The sequence below is a fragment of the Lepidochelys kempii genome, chromosome 17, assembly GCF_965140265.1.
Source record: "Lepidochelys kempii isolate rLepKem1 chromosome 17, rLepKem1.hap2, whole genome shotgun sequence".
In the NCBI taxonomy this organism is placed as follows: Eukaryota; Metazoa; Chordata; order Testudines; family Cheloniidae; genus Lepidochelys; species Lepidochelys kempii.
Window position 1 is genome coordinate 5,547,356 of NC_133272.1, and position 25,012 is coordinate 5,572,367.

Sequence of the window (25,012 nt, forward strand, 5' to 3'; positions counted from 1 at the left end):
CCAACCTCCCTGTGGGTAAATCTCAAAGCGGCGTGATTGTTTAGATCTGCACACACTCATTGAATCTTATTGATTACAATTTCTTTAAAATGCTATTTGATAGGTGGTCTCCCCCAAAAGATTTAAATTCTTCCATGTTGGCTGATACCCTTTGTGTGGATGTGAACGGACTGCTGAGGGACAATGTAAGCAATCTGTACCCTGCCTGTCTGAATGACTAACGGGGCTAGTTCACCATAATTCATATTCTACAGCATCAACAAATAGAAGTTGCAGGTTTGTGGTCCCACAGACACTAAATGCACCTGTTTTCATATAGTCTTCATGGGGCTCTGCTATTGTGAAACCAGTTGCTTTGGAGAACCTGTTCTTTTTATCTTATGCATCTGCGACTGTTCAGAATACAAGATTCTAATTAGAAATGCTAGCTTCCAAATTATTCTCCCATTGTGTTCTCCATGAACAGGTGAGAAAGTAGTTCACACCCAAAAAATGAAGGTTTGGTTAAAATCGTTTCAAACCATATCAATTAAAATATGCCTCTGCAGCATTAACACAATGGGACTGAGGGAAGCCAGCAAGAAACAAGGTGAACTGAATGAAGAATAGTGTTTAAAAAATATTTTGGCATTGTCTCTAAAACTCCACTTTTTCCTCTGTCCTCATTAAGTATCTAAGTTTAATTTTTAATGGTACCTTCATACAGGAGTGTGAATAGCTCATTTTAAGTGTCTACCAGTAGGCACTTTGTGCTGCTATCAGAATACCTAGTCTAAACTGCAAGTAGTGTGTACTGTGGTTCACTAGAACATAATAGGAGGTGGATAGAGAAACATCATTGTTATGCAGCTCCTTGCCTCTGTGCCAGAACTTGAGTTGGTGGGGTGGCTGGGTACTAATAGAGGAAGTGAACACTCATTGTAAAAGTTTTCCTGTGGTTCAACAACTTACCACTTAGCATTTGTTCTAATAAGCAACTTACAGTTCAAGTGATATCTCCCACCAAACCTTGACTAAACAATTATTTTTTTCATCAGCAAGCAACTGCTTGCTCTGGTTCTACTCTGACAATATTTGTGTGTGCTTGCTGTATCAACTGTACTCAGTTTTGATTAACTGCTACACTTACACCCTTCAGTAGTCTTTCCTTCAATAAAAGATTGCATAGGCTAAATTAGACCCATTGCCACTTTTGCAACCCTATCTTTTTAAATAAGTTTGCACAAATAAAATTAACCAACTTAATTCTGAAGCACCAAAAAAAAAAAAAAAAATTAAAACTCTCTCCCTTAGATTAGTTACTAAGTACAGCTAACAGAAGTAAAACATTTGTCAAAGAAGGCAAACAAAAATACAGGGAATTGAGGTACTAAGTACAATTTTACATGCATTTCTCAGTAAAATTACTTTCTGCTGAAAGCTACCTTTTTAAAAAAAAAAAAAGTGTTCCACTTAATTATCATGTAAGGAATTCCCAAACAAATGTTTGTATGTAGTGGCCCTTCACTCTGATATTGCAGGCATAGCTAACTTGTAACTCAACTGCTGTTCCATCTGTATTACCAAACATCCTTACCTAAAACCCACACTCCAGTCAGAATAACAGTCCAGAAGTGTGCCTAGATATTTCATCTGTGGTGTTGTCATAGAGTCTCTCTTAGCAGCTCCAGCTTTTTATTGCACAGTGTCTGATTTCTCAGGCATTGTGTTGGATTGTAGAGTTTGTCAGGACACTGTTTCAAATAAATATTGATGCTGGAACTTTAGGAGACATAGTCAGCTACTCTACCCCAATGACCAAAACATGACTCTCAAACTACAGGAGAAACATTACAGTCCTTAATTAACTTCATATTTTTCTGTGGACTGGGGGGGGAGCGTGTGTGCCATGAATTCAGTTCAAAATGAATTTGTCACTTAGCATCAGTTCTTTGAGAAAGATAAATAACCCTAGAGTAAGTTGCATGTTCCCATCCAATGTTCTAGAAAAAGTACAGTAATTATTTTTAGCTGGCCATTGCAACTCAAACAAGTAATTAATTTGCCCTTCAGTTGCTTCATGATGTATGCCTTATCCACATGTATTTCACTTAATCGTAAAATAAAGCTTTGCTGCTGGGCTCTTGCTTGTTGATAGATTGACTCTCCACTATAGTTAGCCCAAATTAAACATCTTTTACATGATTGCATACCGCTCTTTTCAAGATATGACTTTCAGTAGAAAGAAAACTGGACCACTTTTAAAATAATTAATCCATCCCAATCGTAACGGGGGGAAATGAAATTATTATATGTTACAGTCAGCATACAAGACTGAAAACTCATCTCATTGCTTCAGGGTGTGTCTTTACAGCAGTTAGGTCAAGGTTTGCCCCTATTCTCATCCCCAGCCTGATTCCCTGGTGATGGACGCCGCTAACCAGCAGGAGAGACAAGGATTTCAAGGCCCTTTGCCCAAGAATAGGGATGCCAAAAAATTAGACCTTTTCAGGTGAAAGGTTTACTCCACAGGGGGACTGCAACTCTGTATATCCAATCAACAGGCTATCATCAGCAGATACTCCTATAATACCTGCTTGGCGATGGCCAAATTTGTGGAGTTGCTCCCCTTGGAGTCCTGTGCTGAATTTTCGGCTTTGGTTGAGGAAGGGAGACTGATCTCCAGAGCCTCCCTTCAGGCAGCACTGGATGGGGCAGATATGGCAACCAGGGTCATGGCTACAGGTGTGGCCATGAGAAGGGGCTCATGGCTCCAGGTTTCTGGCCTCCCCTATGAAGTACAGCAAATGATTCAAGACCTGCTGTTTGAGGGTGAGACTCTTCTGAGGAGGAGGAAAAAAAAAAAAAAGACGGACAAAAGGCTGAACAGCCTTAAAGATTCCAGAGCCACTCTTAGGTGCGTGGGCCTCTGTATTCCCTCAACGCAGCAGAGACGTTTCCGCCCACAGCCCCAGCAGCAGTTCGGTCAGCAAAACCGCCAAGACGGATCCAGAAGGAGGAATTGTAACAGCAGGAGGAGGCTGCTTCAATCTTCTGGACAGGGCTCAGGACGACCCAAGCCATCCTCAGGGCCCAAGCCGGCCTTTTGAAGGTACAGTGGAGGACTGTGTACCACAATGGATCCACCCTGCCTTACCTTCTCATCCTGACTATCCTCTTTCTACCAGGCATGGTCCAATATCACCTTGGACCGATGGGCGCTCCGCATGGTAGAGAGGGGGATAATCCATCCAATTCTGTGCCCGCCCTCCCTCCCACACTTCCACCCCCTTTCCCCGTCCCTCTTCAGGGACCCTTCTGACAAGCAGCTTCTTATCCAGGAGGTGCAGTTGCTCCTATCTTTAGGGGCAGTGGAGGAGGTTCCTCAGGAGCACATGGGCGAGGGCTTCTATTCCTGGTATTTCCTAATAGTGAAAGCCAAAGGCAGCCTCAGACACATCCTGGACCTGTGAGAACGAAAAAAGTTTGTAAAGAAACTCAAGGTCCACATGATCTCCGTCATTCCCTCATTGGATCCAGCAGACTGGTATGCCACCCTCTACTTGAAGGACGCGTACTTTCATATTGCGATCGCCCAACCCCACACGAAGCACCTCAAGGTTGTGGTGAACAATATCCACTACCAATTTACAGTCCTGTTCAGTCTGTCAGCAGCACCTCCTGTCTTCACCAAGTGCATGGCAGTCGTCGCTGCGTTCTGCGCAGGCACCGGGTACAGGTGTATCCTTACCTCAACAACTGGCTGATCTAGGGCCACTCCATGACCCAAGTGGAAACTCAGGTCAGACTCATTAGAACCACCTTTGACAGCCTGGGTTGTCTTCTAAACTAATCAAAATCCACTCTGTCCCCAGTCCAGAGGATAGAATTTATAGGGGCAATATTGGTCTCGACCCAGGCCAGGGCATACCTACCGCAAGTGAAGTTTCAGGCCCTGACCGATATCATTCGAGGCCTCAGACAGTTTCCCACTACCACAGCCTTTGACCTCTTCAGTCATGGCTTGCGTCAGTGTACCACCCGGCCAGGGACAGCATGGACAGGATATTGACCCTGCCTCACCTAATCCTTGACTCCCTCCTGTGGTGGCTCAACCCTGAGGAGGTATGTTCAGGCATCCTCTTCTCCAGTCCACATCCATCTCTGATGCTAGTGACAGATGCATCAGACTTGGGCTGGGGAGCACATCTGGGAGACTTCAGGACTCAAGACATCTGGTCTCAGGCAGATCTAGCTCTCCACATTAACATCATAGAGCTGAGAGCGGTGCACCTGGCATGCTAGACCTTCCGAGCACACTTAACGGGACAATGTGTTAGTCACAACTGACAACACCCAGCAGTGTTCTATATCAAGAAACGGGGATGCACACTCCCCTCCCCTGTGCCAGGAAGCCCTCATGCTGTGAGACTTCTGTGTAGAACATTCAATACATGTGCATGCGTTGTACCTCCCTGGGGTACAGAATGAGCTGGCGGACCACCGCAGCAGGTCATTTCACTGCCATGAGTGGTCCCTTCGCCCGGATGTTGTGATTTCGATCTTCCAGATGTGGGGCTCTCTCCAGATAGACCTATTCGCCACGCAATGCAACCGGAAGTGTCAGCAATTCTGCTCCTTCCAAAATCACAACCCAGGCTTCAGTGTGGACGCGTTCCTTCTCCAATGGGGAGGTTCCGCCTTTCCGCCCATACCGCTGGTTCACAAGGCGCTTCTTGAGATCCGGAGGGAATGAGCTCAGGTTATATTGATAGCTCCAGCATAGCTCCAACATCACTGGTACACATCTCTCCTAGACACATCTGTAGAAGCCCTGATCACCCTGCCACTCTGCCTGGACCTTCTGTCACAAGATCACTGCCGTCTTCAACATCCGAACCTTAAGTTGCTTCACCTCACAGTGTGGAAGCTCCATAGTTGAACCCGATGGAGCTTTTCTGTTCAGGTCAGGTTAGACAAGTCCTCCTTGGCAGCAGATAACCTTCTACGAAAGCCACATACCTTGCCAAGTGGAAGAGATTTTCAGTCTGGTCAGCTCAGCACCATTCACCCACGATGCTAACTCATTGCCACTTATTCAGGACTACCTCCTACATCTGAAGCAGCAGGAGCTTTTGTTGTTGTCTAAGGGTGTACTTAGCTGCCATCTTGGCCTTCCACCCAGGCAAGGAGGGCTGCTCTGTGTTTGTTAACCCGATGGTAAGCCAGTTCTTAAAAGGGCTCGACAGGCTATACCCTAATGTCCATCAGCTTGTCCCTGCCTGGGACCTCAGCCTGGTCCTCTCTAGGTTCATGGGACCCCCATTTGAACCGTTAGTGACTTGCTCCCTGCTCTACCTCTCTTACAAGGTGGCGTTCCTGGTAGCAATAACCTCAGCCAGCAGGGTGTTTGAGCTCAGGGCTCTAACATCGGAGCCCCGTTATACCATGTTCTATAAGGAAAAGGTTCAGCTCAGGCCCCATCCTGCTTTCCTCACGAAGGTCGTGTCGCAGTTCCACATCAACTAGGACATCTTTCTCCCCATATTCTACCCTAAACTGCATTCTAGCAGCAGGGAGCAGAGACTCCACCCACTAGATGTTTGCAGGGCACTAGCTTTCTACATCCAAAGAACAAAGCCGTTGAGAAAATCAGTCCAGCTGTTCGTGGGGGTGGCAGACAGAATGAAGGGCCTACCTGTAGTCCTCACAACACATCTCATCATGGATCATGTCTTGCATACGTGAGTGCTACAGCCTGGTGGGGGTTCCTGCACGCCTGATCACTGATCAACAGCACTCCTGGCTCAGATCCCTACTCAGGAAATCTACAGGGCGGCGACGTGGTCCTCCATTCATGGTTTTACCACGCGTTATGCGATTACGCAACAGGCCAGAGACAATTCGGCCTTCAGATGAACAGTGCTCCAATCAGTGGACGACTCCACCCCCACCTCCTGAACTTGGGCTTGTGAGTCTCCTAATTGGAATTGACGTGAACAAGCCCTCGAAGAAGAAAAAACGATTACTCACCTTCTCAAAACTAGAAAAGGAGTACTTGTGGCACCTTAGAGACTAACAAATTTATTTGAGCATAAGCTTTCGTGAGCTACAGCTCACTTCATCGGATGCATTCAGTGGAAAATACAGAGGGGAGATTCTTTTTGCGAATAGACTAACACGGCTGCTACTCTGAAATCTGTCATTATGCAAGGCACTGAATTTAGCCGTATGGAGTGGAAATCTATCAACTTCATGAAAAAACGCATACAAATACAGACAGACATCATCTTCCTTTCCAAATGCAAACAGATGGACATCATACCAAAAGGACTGAAGGTAAAAAAATCCATTACAATCTACATACCACACAGACAATGCTGACAGCTTGTGCCACACGCTCTCAAAGAAACTGTGGAACACCTGATTAACATCCTCTACAGTAAACAGGGAAAGATTAAGAATGAGCTCTCAAAACTGGATACTCTCATAAAAAAAAACAACCTTCCACACAAACTTCCTTGTGGCTGGACTTTACAAAAACTAGACAAGGCATTTACAACACACACTTTACTTCTCTACAAAAGAAAAAGAACACTAAACTCGCTAAACTACTACATGCCACAAGGGGCCACAACAGTGGTTCCGTTAACCCACCCAGCAATATTGTTAATCTATCCAACTATACTCTTAGCCCAGAAGAAGAATCTGTCCTATCTTGGGGCCTCTCCTTCTGCCTCTCCACCCGCACAAACATGATACAGTTCTGTGGTGACCGAGAATCCTATTTTCAACGTCCGACTCAGGGAATATTTCCAACACACCTCTGAACAATCTACTAACCCACAGAGATCTTCCTACCAAGACTACAAAAAGAAGGATTCTGGGTGGACTCCTCCTGAAGGTCGAAACAACAGACTGGACTTCTACATAGAGTGCTTCCGCCGACGTGCATGGGCTGAAATTGTGGAAAAGCAGCATCGCTTGCCCCATAACCACAGTCGTGCAGAACACAATGCCATCCACAGCCTCAGAAACAACTCTGACAACATAATCAAAAAGGCTGACAAAGGAGGTGCTGTCATCATCATGAATAGATCGGAATGTGAACAAGAGGCTGCTAGGCAGCTCTCCAACACCACTTTCTACAAGCCATTACCCTCTGATCCCACTGAGGGTTACCAAAAGAAACTACACCATTTGCTCAAGAAACTCCCTGAAAAAGCACAAGAACAAATCCGCACAGACACATCCCTGGAACCCCGACCTGGGGTATTCTATCTGCTACCCAAGATCCATAAACCTGGAAATCCTGAACGCCTCATCATCTCAGGCATTGGCACCCTGACAGCAGGACTGTCTGGCTAGGTAGACTCCCTCCTCAGGCCCTACGCTACCAGCACTCCCAACTATCTTCGAGACACCACTGACTTCCTGAGGAAATTACAATCCATCGGTGATCTTCCTGAAAACACCATCCTGGCCACTATGGATGTAGAAGCCCTCTACACCAACATTCCACACAAAGGTGGACGACAAGCCGTCAGGAACAGTATCCCCAATAATGTCACGGCAAATCTGGTGGCTGAACTTGGTGACTTTGTCCTCACCCGTAACTATTTCACATTTGGGGACAATGTATACCTTCAAATCAGTGGCACTGCTATGGGTACCCGCATGGCCCCACAGTATGCCAACATTTTTATGGCCAACTTAGAACAATGCTTCCTTAGCTATCGTCCCCTAATGCCCCTACTCTACTTGCGCTACATTAATCATAGAATCATAGAATATCAGGGTTGGAAGGGACCTCAGGAGGTCATCTAGTCCAACCCCCTGCTCAAAGCAGGACCAATCCCCAATTTTTGCCCCAGATCCCTAAATGGCCCCCTCAAGGATTGAACTCACAATCCTGGGTTTAGCAGGCCAATGCTCAAACCACTGAGCTTTCCCTCCCCCCCACCCCCCCGCATATTGATGACATCTTCATCATCTTGACCCATGGAAAAGAAGCCCTTGAGGAATTCCACCATGATTTCAACAATTTCCATCCCACCATCAACCTCAGCCTGGACCAGTTCACACAAGAGAGCCACTTCCTGGACACTATGATGCTAATAAGCGATGGTCACATAAATACCACCCTATACCGGAAACCTACTGACCGCTATTCCTATCTACATGCCTCCAGCTTTCACCCTGACCACACCACACGATCCATTGTCTACAGCCAAGCTCTACGATACAACCGCATTTGCTCCAACCCCTCACACAAACACCTACAAGAGCTCTATCAAGCATTCTTACAACTAAAATACCCACCTGCTGAAGTGAAGAAACAGATTGACAGAGCCAGAAGAGTACCCAGAAGTCACCTACTACAGGACAGGCCCAACAAAGAAAATAACAGAACGCCACTAGCCATCACCTTCAGCCCCCAACTAAAACCTCTCCAATGCATCATCAAGGATCTACAACCAATCCTGAAGGACGACGCATCACTCTCACAGATCTTGGGAGACAGGCCAGTCCTTGCTTACAGACAGCCCCCCAACCTGAAGCAAATACTCACCAGCAACCACACACCACACAACAGAACCACTAACCCAGGAACCTATCCTTGCAACAAAGCCCGTTGCCAACTGTATCCACATATCTATTGAGGGGACACCATCAGAGGGCCTAATCACATCAGCCACACTATCAAAGGCTCGTTCACCTGCACATCTACCAATGTGATATATGCCATCGTGTGCCAGCAATGCCCCTCTGCCATGTACATTGGTCAAACTGGACAGTCTCTACGTAAAAGAATAAATGGACACAAATCAGACGTCAAGAATTATAACATTCAAAAACCAGTTGGAGAACACTTCAATCTCTTTGGTCACTCGATTACAGACCTAAAAGTTGCAATTCTTCAACAAGAAAACTTCAAAAACAGACTCCAACAAGAGACTGCTGAATTGGAATTAATTTGCAAACTGGATACAATTAACTTAGGCTTGACTAGAGACTGGGAGTGGATGGGTCATTACACGAAGTAAAACCATTTCCTCATGTTTATTCCCGCCCTCCACCCCCCACTGTTCCTCAGACATTCTTGTCAACTGCTGGAAATGGCCCACCTTGATTATCACTACAAAAGGTTTTTTTTCCCACTCTCCTGCTGGTAATAGTTCACCGTAAGTGATCACTCTCTTGTTACAATGTGTATGGTAACACCCATTGTTTCATGTTCTCTATGTATATAAATCTTCCCACTGTATTTTCCACTGAATGCATCCGATGGAGTGAGCTGTAGCTCATGAAAGCTTATGCTCAAATAAATTGGTTAGTCTCTAAGGTGCCACTAGTACTCCTTTTCTTTTTGTGAATACAGACTAACACGGCTGCTACTCTGAAACTTCTCATAACTGTTCTTTGACGTGTTGTTCGTGTCCAAGACCCACCCTCCTACCCCTCTGTCGGAGTAGCTGGCAAGAAGGAACTGAGGGGGTATAGGGTCGGCAGGGCTCTGCATTGGAAGCCATGAAGGTGTCACTCCAGGGGGTGCCCTGGCTGACCCTATGGTTGCTGCTAGGGGGAAAAACCTTCTGGCTACTGTGCACGCGCACACACCTGATTGAAATGGACATGAACAACACATCTCGAAGAACAACAGTTACGAGAAGGTGAGTAACCATATTTTCTATGTGGCGGCTCCTGCTTTGGCTGAGCAAATACTGCAGAATAAGGCGTGAGGAGTTTGCAATGCTCACAACAACAGTGTGCAGCTGAGCGGGGTCCCTGCTTGCCGTGCTGGCATCTGGATGGGTAAGCCAAGCTTAGGAAAAAAAGCACGAAAAAGGCTTGGTTTCTTTGCCGTTGATTTCAGGGAGGGAGGGAAGTGCATTAGGAGAGGCAAATGCCATGTTTCCATAACCACCTGTGCAAATGTTTTGGTCCCATGAGGCATTGCAAGCCTAACCCAACGCTCCCTTTGGCTCCATACACTGTGGGATAGGTACCCAGAGTGCACCGCTGTGAGTGTCGATGCAAGCCCTGCTAGTGAGGCTATACATAGTGGGGACATGCAAAATCAAGTTGCTTAAATCAGAGCCTCAATGTCGATTTAATTAAAATTGACCTAATTTTGTAGTGTAGTCATACCCTAAGATAGGAGCACATTCTCTTGCAAACCAAGAAACCAAGCACTACTCAAAGTGGCAGTTTCTTTAAGTGTTCAATTGAGTAAGTTCCAAAACAGCCAAAAACTAAGTTCAGGCTAAATTCAGCCCTGCAGTAATTCACTGACAAGATAGTTTTTGCCTATTTTGTCTGAATGGAAGAGGTGAGGAGAGACTAGTAAGCAGAGGGAAGAGAATGATTTGGTTGCACAGATAGCGTAGAGATTAATCACCAGTACATTTGACTTTGAAAAAGTTATCTAGTTTTATGGGGCAAATGGTAATCTTCCATGCGTTGCACATATTTAAAAGTTGCTGTTATCAGTGGAACAGTAACAAATCCTGTATGCTTACAGAACATGAACCAGCCAAAAGAATTTAAACTGCATTTATTCTCTATATTCTATGCACACTACAAATCGTATATATAATATAAAATAGATTCTCCCCTTTAAGAAAATTTGGTTACCTGATATTTGACAAAAAATATAGTATTAAGATTTGCTTTGAAAATACAAACTTTATAAAATATTAAGTAAAAAACTTCCAGCGGTGGTTGGGTAATTTATATGGTAAGCATAAGTTGGAGAACAATTCCTATAGATCTGCAATGGACCTAAGTGGGGAAATTCTTTTATGATATTCCTCAAAATGTAATGAAAAACAGTTAATGACATAGGTCTAACATGGAAAAAAAGAGGGCTCATTTCTCTGAACTATCAGGTTCAGCATTAAAAGGCCTACTCTTTGAGTGTGATGAGTAGCTCTGCAACTCCCACTCAAATCCATAGGAGTTGTTGGTGCTTGGCATCCCAAGATCATAGCCCACATCTCTAGCTGCTGTGTTTGGTAAAGTCATACAAGAATAAATGCAATTTGGAACACTGCAAACTATTGTAGATGTTCATGTAAAACAATGAGTGAAGTAGTTGCTCTAAGTAACAGTGCAGCATTTTCAAATATTTGACCATTTCTCTGAAATATTATGAAATATCAATATAGTGTTAGATTTTGAACATTAATTCTAAAATTTAAGATTTTTTTAATCTATGAAAAGGCAGTTTTCAATTTATGCTATGTTTTAATAAACTCAAATTTTAGAACATTTGATAGAAGTACTTGAGGATCTTAGATAGTCCTTTGCTAATCTTAAACACACACTCTTTACCAACCACAGTAGTATCCACATTAAACTGCAAAACATTTATTCAAATGAATGTACGCTGTAAAAAAAAAAAAAAAAAAAAGTAAAAGTATGACATGTTTTAATAAATCTGTAGATGCATAGAAGTGGCTCCATCCTTCCATTTGTTAACGTGGTCTGAAATAACAGTTCTGCAGAGTGGACATGTTTTCTCTCTATTGAACCATAAAGAGATGCATTCTTCACAAAATATGTGCTGTAATGAAAAGAATGACAAGTACTTGATTTTTTTTAACTGCAAGAGCACAAAAGATCTAATATTTATTACAACCTGTTTTTCAAATCAATTTAGAATATTAAAAATCTAGTTACTCTTCTAATTAATGGGTCTGCTAAACTATTCTACTTACATAATTGCATATAAAACCAAGCTAAAAAAATTAAAATTGCAAACTCAAGCATTCAGATCTTAGGAAATGCCAGAAGTAAGGTTACCTGTGCAACGCTGATCAGCCCCTTTATGCGTAAGTATTATGATAGTATTTAATTACTTGATCACATACTATTTTTTGCAGAGCACCCTTGCCTCATTCAGTGCACGGAACAGATGGTGTGCACTTCATAAGCAGCCATTCAGTATTTTGTTTTCTTGTTTGATGTGTGGCCCTATGCCTTATTTCCTGCACACTATTTGAACCGGGCTCTGAAAACAGAATTATTAACATTCTCATGGGCTTTTCTACATCACAGAGGGATTAAAGTATGAGGTATCCACTAATCTAGGGTGCCCAATTTGAGACACGCAGGGCCTGATCTTTAAGAGTCCTTCGCATGATACAGCACTTTGTATATTCAAAGCAAAGCTCTGTGGTACAGAATTTAACTGTTTTACCCATGAGCCCATTGTTTTTATTCCTGCAATCCCCTGCCTCAGTCACTACACATCTTCTAACTTCTGCAACAAGTGACGCAGAATCTACAGACAAGTTTTGTTTTGTTTTTTTAAATACACCCTAATTCATCCCCAGAGCAGGTGCATCCTGTGCGCCGAATGAGGCAGAGATCCTGTGGAAAAAAATAGTATGTGATTGCATAATTAAACAGTACCACAATGCTTACACACAGTGGGCGGGGGGGGGGGGGGGGCCACATCACGGTTGCACAGATGGCATTTCTGAGCAGTGAACCTTTGACTTTGCAACATTAATAGTGTGCTTTAATGTAGTATTTTTCTGGTGTGTTACTTAAAGCAATCTGAAAAAAAACCAAATTTCCTCATGTAGCATCATAATGACACCTCCATGGTTCATCAGCAGTTCTAAAACCTTTAGGGTCCACCTCACAGACCTCTGCAAATTAGAGTTAAAGGAGTAAATGATAGCAATACTAGCTTGTCTTCCTCGAGATGAACCAGCACTGGAGGCAATCAAACACACCCTGACACAAGAGGAATGGTGACTCCTGGGTTCCATTCCTGGCTTTGGAGGAGTGCCTAGTGGGCACAAACTTCTGCCCATTCTCCCACCAAGTGTGGCCCCTTCTGACCTATCTGCTCCTCTTGGTCCCAGTGCCTGTCTACTCCTCAATACTGGCTCCTCACCCAGTTCTGGTCTGGCTACCTAGCCCTAGACTCCTTTTCTCAGGCTTTTCACCCTAGGCCCACTCTCCTTGTCCAGCCATTCCCAGCTCCTCCTTACCCTAGTTCCTAATCTAATCTGTGTCTCCCTGCATACACATTGCTCATCTGCACTACCTTCCAGTCCCAATCTTAGTGTCCCTCCACTCTTTGGCTCAAACTGTCCCAGTTCTGACTCCCACACTCTGGATCCTCAGATTTGTCTCCTACTCTCCTCCTTTTCCTGGCCCCATTGGTTCAGTTCCAGTCTCCCCCTACCCCAGCTCCCAGTCCCAGTTTCGCTCTCCCCCTGCCAACCTCCAGTCCCAATCTATCCTCCCACTCTAACTCCATTCTCCTCTATTCCCCACCCCTATGCTCCTTGTGCCAATCTATGCCTCTTGCAGGTCAAGCTCTTATCCCACCCCCCTGCTTTCAAATTAGGTGGTTTCATCCTTCCTCTTGCCTGGACCCAGAAGGGGGGTCACTGAGAGTACAGGAAAGACAGGCTCCCTGCACTCAGTTCAGGTGCCCAGACCCAGACACAGCCCTGGCTGCAGCAGCCCCGAGTTGCAATTGCAGGAAAAAGTCCTGAGCCCTGGGCAGATTTTCATAGGGAGAGCAACAGGTACATACATCCCTGTCACAAAGGCAACCCCCTGATAAATTTAGAGTTTCTGCTCCAAAGCACAAGGGAGCTAGACAGCCGCTAAAAGAAAAGTTCACCAGAATTTTTTTTAGCAAATGTATTTTTCCCTAGCCTCATTCTCAGAAGGGGCTAGACTGTTTTGGCTGAAATTTTCAAAAACAAACGAACAAACAAAAATCAGCCTGAAGCAGACACCTAACATGGAAAATTTCATCCCAAATGGTTAAAGTTTTGCAAGTTAAAAGCAACTGAAAACAGGGTCGTATAATGGGAAATGTTGGGCAATCTTAACAATAGACTGTGATACCAACCCTACCTCTAGCAACAGCAATTACTTTTAAATAAATAAATAAAAACTTTGCCAAGCGTCAGCAGTATGAAGACTTGCAAGGATTCTAGAAGTAAATGGACAGGAGTGAAGTACTGCATAGACAGTGCAATCAAGTGAAAACAAGTTGATATGCTTTTTCTACCCCAAGTGTATAGCGTCTTCAAATCTCCTCAGAAACATAGGAATTGCCATATTAAATCAGACTCATGGTCCAGCTAGTCCAGTATGTTGTTTCTGACTACAGTCAGCACTATATGCTTTAGGGAAAGGTGGAAAAAAAACCCTCCTAATCCATAGTAGTTAGGTATTTCTTTAGTCTTTGAGACATGAAATTTAAACTCTTCCAAAATTTGTTCACATCAACACTGTATATTCTTTTATCCATATAAGTGTCCAATCCCTTGTTAAATACTTGCTAGTATTAAACTGTTCCCATACAATATAGTACTGAAAGCTGCTGTCTTTAGCACATAATATAAAATTTCAAACATTTAAAAAAAAAGTTGCAGGCAAATATACACAAGCTAGCGAGACTTACAATACTCTTCCATCAAAAGGGAGTTTCCCATTCACAAGCATCTACAAGTTTTTTCCATAAACCTGTTGCTACTTTCCAACTGACACTGTCAACATCAGTTTGATTCACAAAGTTTCAGAACAGAAGCCTCCTCCCCACATTGTGATTCTCGAATTCAAAATCTCTTTAGAATTACCTGGCAGATTAGAAGAATAGGCTTTTGAAATTCAGCTTGGCATATTGAACAAATATCATCTGCTTCAGAACACTGTCTCTTGCTAGCTGTCACCCCATAGTGCTGTTAAAAAAAAGAGATTTTTGCAGCAGATGTTAAGATCCAGAAAAGGATAAGGAAGACTGAAAGGATGTGGTTAGAGAGGAAACTAGAAAATCCCTGGGGCAACAGGATGTTAGGTGTTTCAATCCTTAGGATGCTATATTGACACATACATGCTCCAGGGGAAGGTGGTATTTGGGTATAATCTATTGAGGATGCTATGTGGGGACTTTGAAAGTAATTTGCTACAGTGGTGGCCTTCCTGCAGCAAAGTTCTGTTATGAGCTGATACACATTGACCAGAATGAAAACACATCACTTCCTGTTAAGAGAGTATTGCTTACACAGACTGTGTAAGGTATTTTAGCATTAATCTAATTAAATGTCAAAAATCCTCCTATATATTCTGGTACATGCACAGCAGGCTCTAGATTAAATTACAGTACATTTTACCAACCACCCACTATTCTAGAAAAAGAATATTTTTTTATTCTGAATGGAATATCTAGTTACTCTTCAGTTATTTTGCCAAGATCTGGGTCTTACTCTTGTATATTTCAGTTAGTTGCTAATGGGTAAAGGTTTGCTACTTTGCTCTTGCAGATGTGAGTCAAACAAATATTTTGCCTAGTTTTAAAATATATTCTTTACATCATACTTTATTTACATGGTATTCAAATAGTTTACCTCAAGATGCTGCTTACAATAAAAAAACTGATCACTTTTAAAGTGACTTCAGGTGGGCCCATTGTGAAGCTGAGAAATTAAATTTTACAGTGCAAGTAACTGTAAGAAGGGAACAAACAGTGCGATTACTTTGAAAGTTGAACTCCATGTAACTAAAAGAACATAATGTGATCAGCTAGTACACAGGAAAAAGCTATCTTCAAGAAGAATTATTTTTGTGGAAGCCACATTTGTCACTTTGTTGTTACAGAGAATCCAATACTCACTGGTCGTGTACAAAATATACGCAAAACCTTTCTAAAGTTTCTCAGATGTCCAAAAAGGCTCAAAAGCTGAAATTGAGAAAAGAAAAACAAAATTATGCTTAATATTTATTTCCAAGAGCTAGATTTTCAAACTTTGTGCAGGTTTTGAAGTGAAGAGCCTCAGTGCTAAAATTCCATGCAACGCTTTGCACATTTGGCCTTCAATGTTTTGCTTTTAGTCTGGTAATGAAACAATTATAGGTGGGACTGGTAGCTCTACTTATTACTGAGTTGCCCAACACTTCCCCTTTTTAAAGCCATGCTTTCGATTGCTTATAAACTTTGCCAAATTTTAACTGTTAAGTCTGAAATTTTCCATGCTGGGTGTCTGCCTCTCGTGCAAAATTTCAACCAAAAATGGTTCAGCTGTTCCAAAAATGAGACTAGGGTAAAATATATTGTTTTGCCCATGTTACAAAAATTCTGGTAACCTTTTCTTTGAGATTCTCTCGCACCCCCATGTTTTGGAGGAGGAACTTGCAATTTGGCCGCGAAATGTCTTTGTGTCAGGGATGTGCCTTCTGCCATCCCCATGAAAATTTATTCATATTTGGCCAAATTATATGCCTTTAAAAATTATAGTTCATGTATGCTTCAGAGAAGTGCAGAGACTTCTTAGATTTCAGCAGCTAATATCTCCAGAGAGTCTGTCCTCACTGGAAAAAAATAGTAAGAGACCATGTAATTAAAGACTGTACCACAGTGAATATACACAAGGGGGCCAAATTAAGGTGGCACAGGCAACTTTATATCTAGCATTGCCTACCTTGTAAGTACTTGATTTTGCAATCTTAATAATGTTCTTTTAACATAATGATCTTTTAATTTTGCATGTGTATAGTAAACAATAGAATACAGCTGCTGTGTTATATATAAACTGTACCAAACCAAGATAGTTTTGGATATGCCTAGTATAAGCACAGAGTGGGATAGTGTCAAAGGGACTAAAGGGAGTTGGGTTCCCGACTACACTGAAAGTCAATGGGAGTTGATACCCAACTTCCCTTTGTGACGGGGGAGGTTTTAAGCCATGTTAAGGAAAAACAGATTAAGCTGACAAGTTAAAATAGTGGAATGGAAACCTAAAGCAACAATTTTACATAATGCAAGATTTTCCAAAAGGAAATGGTTTTGTTGACTGGAATTCTGCCCATGTCTCATGGCAATTTGTTTACATACTGCCTGCAAGAAGTCTACACGTAACAGTTAAGACTATTATTTGGTGCATTACTCCACATTCTGTCCACAAGTTCTTAATATTTTTTTCCACCCTAGTTCAAGTTTGGTTTTACTTTGGAAGCCATTTATGAGTTTGACAAAAGCTACCTCAATTTGATGTAAAATTTCTCTTTAGAAATTTATATTGACGGTACCAAGGCACATGGGCACTCTACAGCAAAATTACAACAAACAAACAGAATAACAGAAGTCTCTAATTAACAAAAACCAAGAACAAAAAACCCCACACCAACCTGATTCCCTGTTATTACAAAGGCCACTCAAAAGCACAATAGTGCCATGAAGTTTGCCAAACTCAGGCTCCGGCAGACCTCCCAGACACAGCAGGTACCAGAGGCTCAGGCCCTCCACCCTCAGAATGCCCTCGTGCTTGCTGTGTGAAAGTGAAATTCAGAACTTGAACTCTCCAACAGTGAGAGCAACCCAGTGGATCTTAGCTTGAAGGACACAAAACATATTAGCCATCCTGGCATTAACAACTAGTTCAGACAGAATTCCTACTTTCACACTCAGGTGTGGCAAGCAATTTTTGGACTGTGTAAAACATCATTAGTTTTCTAATCATCCTTCAAAGAGAGGATGAATAGATCTAGTGCCTGACCTAGCAAAACTTTATATTGATTTTGGAAGGCTGTATTAAACCAGCAAGTCAGCTCAAACTCTGGGGAATATTTCAGAATACATTCATTTGTATGTCTCCATCTCTTCTATGGTAATTACTGCAGTATCATTTTATACATTAAAATACAGAGGAAGGAGAACATTTACATACTTTTAGGATGAAGTAGATCAGACCTAGCAATACTCCAAGACTCCACCCCAGTACATTGTCCAGCTCCCTATAGCCAATAAGATAACGAAACCAAATTGGTACGGGGACAAATGTACGGTAATACTGGCAGAATTCTTCTAACAGCATATACCAGTAGCCCTATGAACAACAAGAGGAATATTTAAAAATACATTTAAAATACAGATAATTTAAAGTTAATGCATCTTTTCTATATATTTACTCTCTTTTTAATATTTATCCCTCATTATATCTTAACTAGTGATTCGACAGATCTGAAATATTGTTTGGAAACGTGAGTCATTAAAATCCCATATATGTAAGAGTTACAAAACTGCATGGTATTACATTAAACTCCTAAAAAATGGGGCCAAGATCATGATTTTTAAAAAGGAGTTAAAAAGAAGTTTTATCATGGGTAAATTCACTAACACTTCAGCAATTAGAGTCAGGTGTCAAGACAAACAAAACAAAACTGATGATCTTTGGCAAGTCCTGAGTTGACATTTGTCAGCTATCATAAAGCAGCCGCACAATTGGCAGGCTCTGCTCAAGAGAAGACCAGAAAAACCAAGGTACAAAAGATCAGAATAGGGGTGCCTTTGCAGAGTGCCTACCTACTTACCACTGTTATCAGTCTTGCTTTCATAAGCATTAAAAAAGGGGAAAAGTTACAAGAAAAATGCAAACAGAAAAATTAATTTTAGATCAATTTTCTGTTAAAAATTGTCTGCATGTATAACGCTGAGAAAAACGGGGGTTAAGAAAAGGCCTTTTCTTTTACAACCACATGTAAATCAAAACTCCATTTACCTCCCCCACAAGTTACTTTGTGTTCTTTAAAAGCTCTATGCCCTCCCTTTTAAAACAGTTTTGCAATCGGTTTATAAGCACCTAGAGGACAATACAATAAGGAATAACCATCATGGATTTGTCAAGAACAAATCATGCCAAACCAACCTAATTTCTTTCTTTAAAAGAGTTACTGGGCCTGGTGGATGGGGAAAGCAGTAGCAGTAACATATCTTGATTTTAGTAAGGCTTTTGACACAATCTCACATGACATTCTCATAACCAAACTAGAGAAATGTGGTCTAGATTAAATTACTATAAAATGGGTGCACAACTGTCTGAAAGACCATACTCAAAAAATAGTTGAGAATGGTTTTCTCCTTCCCCTGCATCGACAGATAATGTGCAGAACTTTAATTAAGAAAAATGTTCCTCTAGGTGGAATTCATGACTGGCTGATTGTACTGTAAAAGGATGTTCATGCTAAAGCTAAGTATAGATTATTTTCTTACCTTGGATTTAAAAGACATCATAAAAGAAGGCACCAAGAGAATAAAGCATTTGAAGCCCATGAAGAGGAATTTCAGAATAAAGTCTGTGATTCCCACGATCCAAAGTACCTCCCAGAAGTTCATAAAATCCACAGTAGGTTTTAAAAAGATTAAGCTACAAAAAGAAATATCTAAAATTACAAGGGTACGCGCTCCAGAGGTACACACCGTGAATGGATATTAGCGTACGGTTTCATTTAAAAGGGTTTTTTTTTTTAAAAAAAAAGCATGTTTAGATAGTGTAATGTTTTCCTCTAGAAGGAGTGGGAAAGAGAGAGCTTTCGTCATCCATGAAGAGCTCCCCATTTCGAATCCACTTTACATCTGCATTGTAACCGTCATCTTGCCATACAAGTACTTGCTCCCTTTCCCATTCTGCCAATGTTGCCCCTTAATCAGTTAGCAGGGTTGTTGTAAACTAGTGACAGAAGAAACTTAGACACATGCCCTGCTAGAGACTTATGGCACTGTATCCCCAGTACTCCCACACCAAGGTGTGACGGGGCTGAGAATCAAACCCAAGTTGTGCCAGTGAACCCCAGACATAGGGCCTAATCTTGCAAACCCTTCTTCACATGAGTGTTCTGTAGTAAGGCTTTGCAGGACTGGGCCCATCATTTATTTATTTATCTGCGTTAAGTGAAGCCAACTTCTTGATTCTCTTAAAAAAAAAAATGCCAGGAGCAAAGATGAGATTTTCACAAGAAATGACAGTTCATTTAAAGTGACTAATATAACATAGATGTTCTGCTAATTACCTGTAATAAAGTGACTGAGAGTGAAAGGTATAATACAAGAGGAGAGATGACCCGGTTAGGAATATCAGTACCCAAGCACATTGCAACTTGGAGCACCTTTCCTGTAAGATACACATTAAAAATGTAATAGTTTTCTGTTACTTTGATTTTTTTTTAAGTCTCAAGTTAATTTCTTTCACACTCAATAAAACTAGGACGGCAGTATTTGAACACAGTCACTAGTACAAGATGCTGCTATGTTACTTTACACCATGAAGAAGTAGTTCAAGGGCAGATCATTGTGCTCACACAGATCTCCATGCACTTTAATGGGATGAAAAGAAAAGGACTTGTGGCACCTTAGAGACTAACAAATTTATTTAAGCATCAGCTTTCGTGATCTACTTTCCACTGAATGCATCTGATGAAGTCAGCTGTAGCTCACGAAAGCTTATGCTCAAATAAATTGGTTAGTCTCTAAGGTGCCACAAGTCCTCCTTTTCTTTTTGTGGATACAGACTAACACGGCTGCTACTCTGAAACCTTTAATGGGGTGAACGCCCAAGCAGAAGTGTTACTGCTTAGGCGTTCATTTCATTTTGTTACTTAGAAAACGATATATATATCTCCTCAATTGCTTTTCTAAGTAAAATTCTCAATAACTCCTGTGCCCTCATAACAGATACTCTGCATATGAAACAGTAGTTTTAACCATTCTTAAAATACAGTTAAGCATTTCTGTCTTATTACGGCAGAAGCATTGTCAGGCATTTTGATATGCAAAGTCAGAAAAAGAGATTGTACCAATATTTTATTTTAAATTTGCAAATCTGACAAATGCTAAGTCAGGTTTAGAAGTGTGTAAATTTTATTGATAGCTAAAACATTTACATCTCAAAAATCCTATGATATTTATCTGTTTTTTTTACTAAATTAATATAAGATAATTTCACATTTCTCTCAAAAACTGATGCATGAAAGTCTTGGGTAATAGTTAACATAAAAACACTTAAACTTCATTGCAACGGGCAATACTTACTCTTAGAAAAACCTGATTTACAATGCTTTTGTTTGCATACATAAAAGTTGTTAGCAGCCCAATTCCAAGAGAAATGCCTATTAGGAAAAATGGGTCAGTTATATGGAGGAAAATAAGAAACTGGATTAAAATAAAATAAGAGCAAAATAAGTGCACTTCTCACAAGTACTTGCGATAACAGAATACAATTTTAACAGTTCAGGCAATCAAGCTAAAATAATTAAGCTACATTGTATACGCTAACAAAAGAAAAACAGATTAAGTGATTGAAATCTCTTATAGGAAATTTCTCCTTCCAGTGAAGAAATGAAATTAAAATAAAGCTAAAAGTAAATCAAATTATACTTTAGGCATGCTCATAAGCAGGATTGAAGGCAGGAAAAAAGGGCTAGTTCCCCCATACCATACTCTGTTATACTCTACCGATTATATGTTGCATGGTCAGTTTGATACACAGAATCAAGATGTATGGAAGACTTTTGTGCAGCCACTGGAGGAGATATCGGAGTTCAGAGATGGAGCTGCCACTGTGTTCTTCTGAATCTAAGGTGGAATCTTCAGACCCCCTCGCTTCATTGTGGGAGTGGCCATGTGAACGGCCCTGGGAACCTGATCGTATGTGCCTGAAACTGGGGTTTTCCCCAGATTCTCCCAAGGCAGAACTTAGCTGGATGTGAACATCTCCAGTACGGTGGCAAGAGCCTTCTCCTGGCAGCCCTGCTGTATGGGCACTCTGAGAAGACGAGGGAACATCATCACTTCCTGGGGCATTGTGGAGATGAGTGTAATTTGATTGCATGGCGTTGAATTGATCTTTCTCTGGTCCAGATTCTTTTGTCTCACTGCTATGTCTCCTAAAGGGTGGGGGAAAAGCCATGTTTAAAGGAGCAGTGTTCCATTCAGTTAGGAAAAGAGAATTGTGTCTCTGAAATACACAGCCTTTTGGCCATCCTGATGATCTAGATACACAGACCACTGGTACAGTGATAGATATACAAATACTGGTTTCTTTAGCTCTGGAGGTTTGTATTTTAGGCTCCCACCCCTTACCTTAATGAGAAGCCTCTGTGTGAATTGCTCACAGCATCCACTGACTTACTCTCTTTCAATGATGTATACTGTAACCTTCAATGGGCTGCCACACATACAGTCTGGAAAAGCCAAAGCTACACTGAAAATTAGAAAGCACCCAGCCGAATAGGAGGAGACAGGCACTAGCTTGTATAGCAGAAGTTTTAACATGATATATATGTTTATAGAAAAAGGTTGGGAACCATTATGAGATTAAGAAGGAAATAATAAAGGTGGGGGATGGGACCTGCACATTTAAGCATCCATAAAATGGCATGTATTTAGACACAGACGAGTCTAATCAAAATCCAGTGAGTACTGAAAACAGAGTGCCATTATGGGATTACCAGAAGAGATTATCCTGTTGGGGAAGTGAGTGGAACCAGGTTAATCCACTTTTTAAAAGACACTGGGAAGAGCCTGGACCATATGGGGGCTTTGCATAGGCAATGTACTCTTGGGAGGGAGAAAAAAGCAGGAAATAAAGAGCAAATGTGTGGGACTGGGTTAGGGTTGATAGAGAATCTAGGTCCAAAGGCAATTGCAGACAGTAAAGAGTGGTCTAATGGTTAGAGCAAGAGATCTGGGTTTTATTCCAAGTACTGTAATTTACTTACTGTGTCCCTTGGCAATTCATTTCATTTCTGTGCCTCAGTCTCCCCATCTGTCAAATGGGTATAATAGTTCTTATATACTTTCCAAGAATGGTATAATGTTTCATTAGATATCCTTTGGAATGTGTTTTGAGATTACTGGATAGCACAGAAGGACAAAGTATTTTTACAATATTTATCTGTAGCAAACACTACAGTTGTGGTTTAGTTGGGATTTTCATTATAAACTTTTTTCAGTTGCTCACCATTTTCTCAAAAATGATTTTTTTTGTTGGACACATAGGAAAGTTTGAGTAAAATCTATTGACCTGTTTTTCAGTTATGCAAGCATGAAAAACATACAATCTGAATTGCAAGAAAATCTCAATATGCTATTTGTGCACATATCTACATTAGCAAAGACTTAACATTTGAAACAAAACTAGATTCTGCTAATTTGTAAAAAAAAAAAAATGAGTTATTAGCATTTAAGAAAAACTGCATGCACAGTAAAACTTCTCACTAACATTCAGAGCTATTACGGATACATTATCTGTTGTCCTACGTTCATATTGTAGGCCTCAGTCTTGCAAAAACTCATGTACTGTACTTAATGTGTGTGAGCAATCCGATAAGCTGAAGTCAACAGGACCACTTTAGTGTATGAATAAAGTTTCTCATGCACGGGTTTGGAGGATCAGGCCCTTAACATTTATGTTGCAAAAATTGATTAATTAGCACTCTTGATTTGGTGGTTTATGACCTGCTCCTGCAAAAACTACCAGGACAAAGTAGTTCCTATACTGTAAGTAATTCCATTGTTTTAATAGAGCGCTATGCTTAGTAGTATGGCTTTGCAGAATCAGCCCATGGCAGTTTACTTGTTTAGAGAACTTTAAAAATAACTGCATTTATTATTAAATCATACTATAAAACACATAGAATGCACAATATGGCTGAGTTAATGTCACTATGAGAATTCTTTTCACTTCCTAATTTAAGTATTTAATAGGCACCCTAATATTAAATATATATTAACAAACATTTTGTATTTTAATTAATGGATCTCAAATCTACTCTCTGAACACTGACCAAAACATATTTTTTTAAAAATTCTCTTTAATTTTACTTTTTCAGCATGTCAGATCCTCCTACCCAGGCCTGAGTTTATGGGATGCTCCCAGGTGTATCAGAAATGGTGTCCTGCAAACAGAGGTTCTGAAGCCACCCGTCTAGCCTGCAAAACATCTATCTGTCACAGTGTGGAGGGATGAGCCAACACGGCTCCTGGCCTGACATCATCACATCAGAATGTCACCCTGTTGCACTGCTGAGTTCCTCCCAAGGCAAAGACACCTATCCCAGGTAAATATCGTTATGAACAAAAGAGCACCCAGAGGAGTGCCAATCCCCGCTTTCCCTTCCCAGCAGGGACACAGTGGGGGTGACATACACACCCTCCTGTGCCAACTAGGGGAGCGTGGGTGGGCAGCACCAGTGGGTGAGAGGTAAATGCCCCCTTTCATCTCCACCCCGGGGTGGGAGTGGGGCAGACAGTAAGGGGCTAATTCCCCTTCCACCTTCCTCCCCTAACAAGGGGGCAGGGGGAGAGAGGGCAGACAATGAGGGGCGAATGCCCCCCTTCCATTTGCACAGACGATGGGGGACAAATCCCCCCTCCCCTTCCATCTGAACCCCAGATAAGGCGGCGGGGGTGGGGATAAACTGTGAGAGGTAGCCCTCCTCCCCTTTCCGTTTCCACCCTGGCACGAGACAGCGAGGGCTCAATCCCCGTTTAAACAGCCCGAGGTCAGAGCCGGGGGCAGATCCTCCGCAGCACAGGTAAGGGGCGGAGCCAGAGGGGCAAATCACCCCGGCCCCGCAACCTTACCTCTCATGACGCGGCCGGGGCTCCGTGCCCAGCCCTGCTGCCCGGGCCGCGGCCTCCCAGGGCCTCCATCACTGACGCCTGGGCTAGATTGGGGGCGGGGGCAGAAGCAGCAGCAACTACCGGCTGGGGGAAGAGGAGGAGGAAGGCCCGGCGCTGTTTGTCGCCATAGCAACTAGGCTGGGGCCCTGCGTCCGGCGAGCCGCCGAGCCCGCGGGGGAGGGGGAGGCAGATGGTGAGGACGGGGTAAGGGGGAGTTGTGGGGCGGAGGCCGGGGTGGGAAGGGTCGGGGGGAGGAAGGAGAGGAGCTGGGGCGTGAGTGGTTGGAGCGGCGGCAGTCAGGGTGGGAGGAAGAGGAGAGGCGTGAGGAAGAGTGGGTGGGGGTCAGGGATTGGGCCGCCAGCGGCCTGAGGGCAGAGAGGGAGGAGCAGGGATTTGGAGGGTGCTGTCTGCAGGTGCTAGTGAGTTGAAGGTGCTGGGGAATGGCTTCTGATGGCGCTGGTAGGTGCCATATGAGGGCGAACGTGGCAGTGGCAGGCCGCCGGTGAGGGGGTGGATGGTAGGAGTGAAGATGGGGAGTTATGACTAAAATTACCTGGGGAGCGGGAGTGAGGTGTGGGCTAAGAGCACAGCTGAGAA

The 25,012-nt window shown here is 42.4% G+C and overlaps 1 protein-coding gene across 2 annotated transcripts; it reads right to left on the reverse strand.

Annotated features, from left to right (window-relative positions):
• Window positions 1-10,422: 10,422 nt before the first annotated feature.
• On the reverse strand, window positions 10,423-24,644 carry RNFT1 (ring finger protein, transmembrane 1). 2 transcript variants are annotated; one of them, XM_073315203.1, is made up of 10 exons: window positions 24,377-24,644; window positions 22,510-22,556; window positions 21,245-21,675; window positions 20,822-20,898; window positions 19,804-19,904; window positions 19,007-19,160; window positions 17,685-17,843; window positions 15,635-15,700; window positions 14,601-14,702; window positions 10,423-11,548 (listed from the first exon to the last, which is right to left on the reverse strand). In XM_073315203.1, the coding sequence occupies exons 2-10, from the start codon at window positions 22,554-22,556 to the stop codon at window positions 11,414-11,416; spliced, it is 1,272 nt and encodes a 423-aa protein (XP_073171304.1). In that variant the 5' UTR covers window positions 24,377-24,644; the 3' UTR covers window positions 10,423-11,413. The 2 variants fall into 2 exon arrangements, with proteins under 2 accessions (XP_073171304.1, XP_073171305.1); XM_073315204.1 differs by lacking the exon at window positions 22,510-22,556 and having other exon boundaries at window positions 24,377-24,643.
• Between the last annotated feature and the right edge of the window lie 368 nt (window positions 24,645-25,012).

What these genes read in the sequence shown, in the direction of transcription:
- RNFT1 (XM_073315203.1), bottom strand. Translation starts at nt 22,556, where the DNA reads ATGGGGAGACTGAGGCACAGAAATGAAATGAATTGCCAAGGGACACA. An exon ending in ATGAATTGCCAAGGGACACA is followed by an intron (nt 21,676 to 22,509) that starts GTAAGTAAATTA and finishes CCCACCCTTTAG; the next exon opens with GAGACATAGCAGTGAGACAA. An exon ending in TCTCAGTCACTTTATTACAG is followed by an intron (nt 19,161 to 19,803) that starts GTAATTAGCAGA and finishes TTCTTTTTGTAG; the next exon opens with CTTAATCTTTTTAAAACCTA.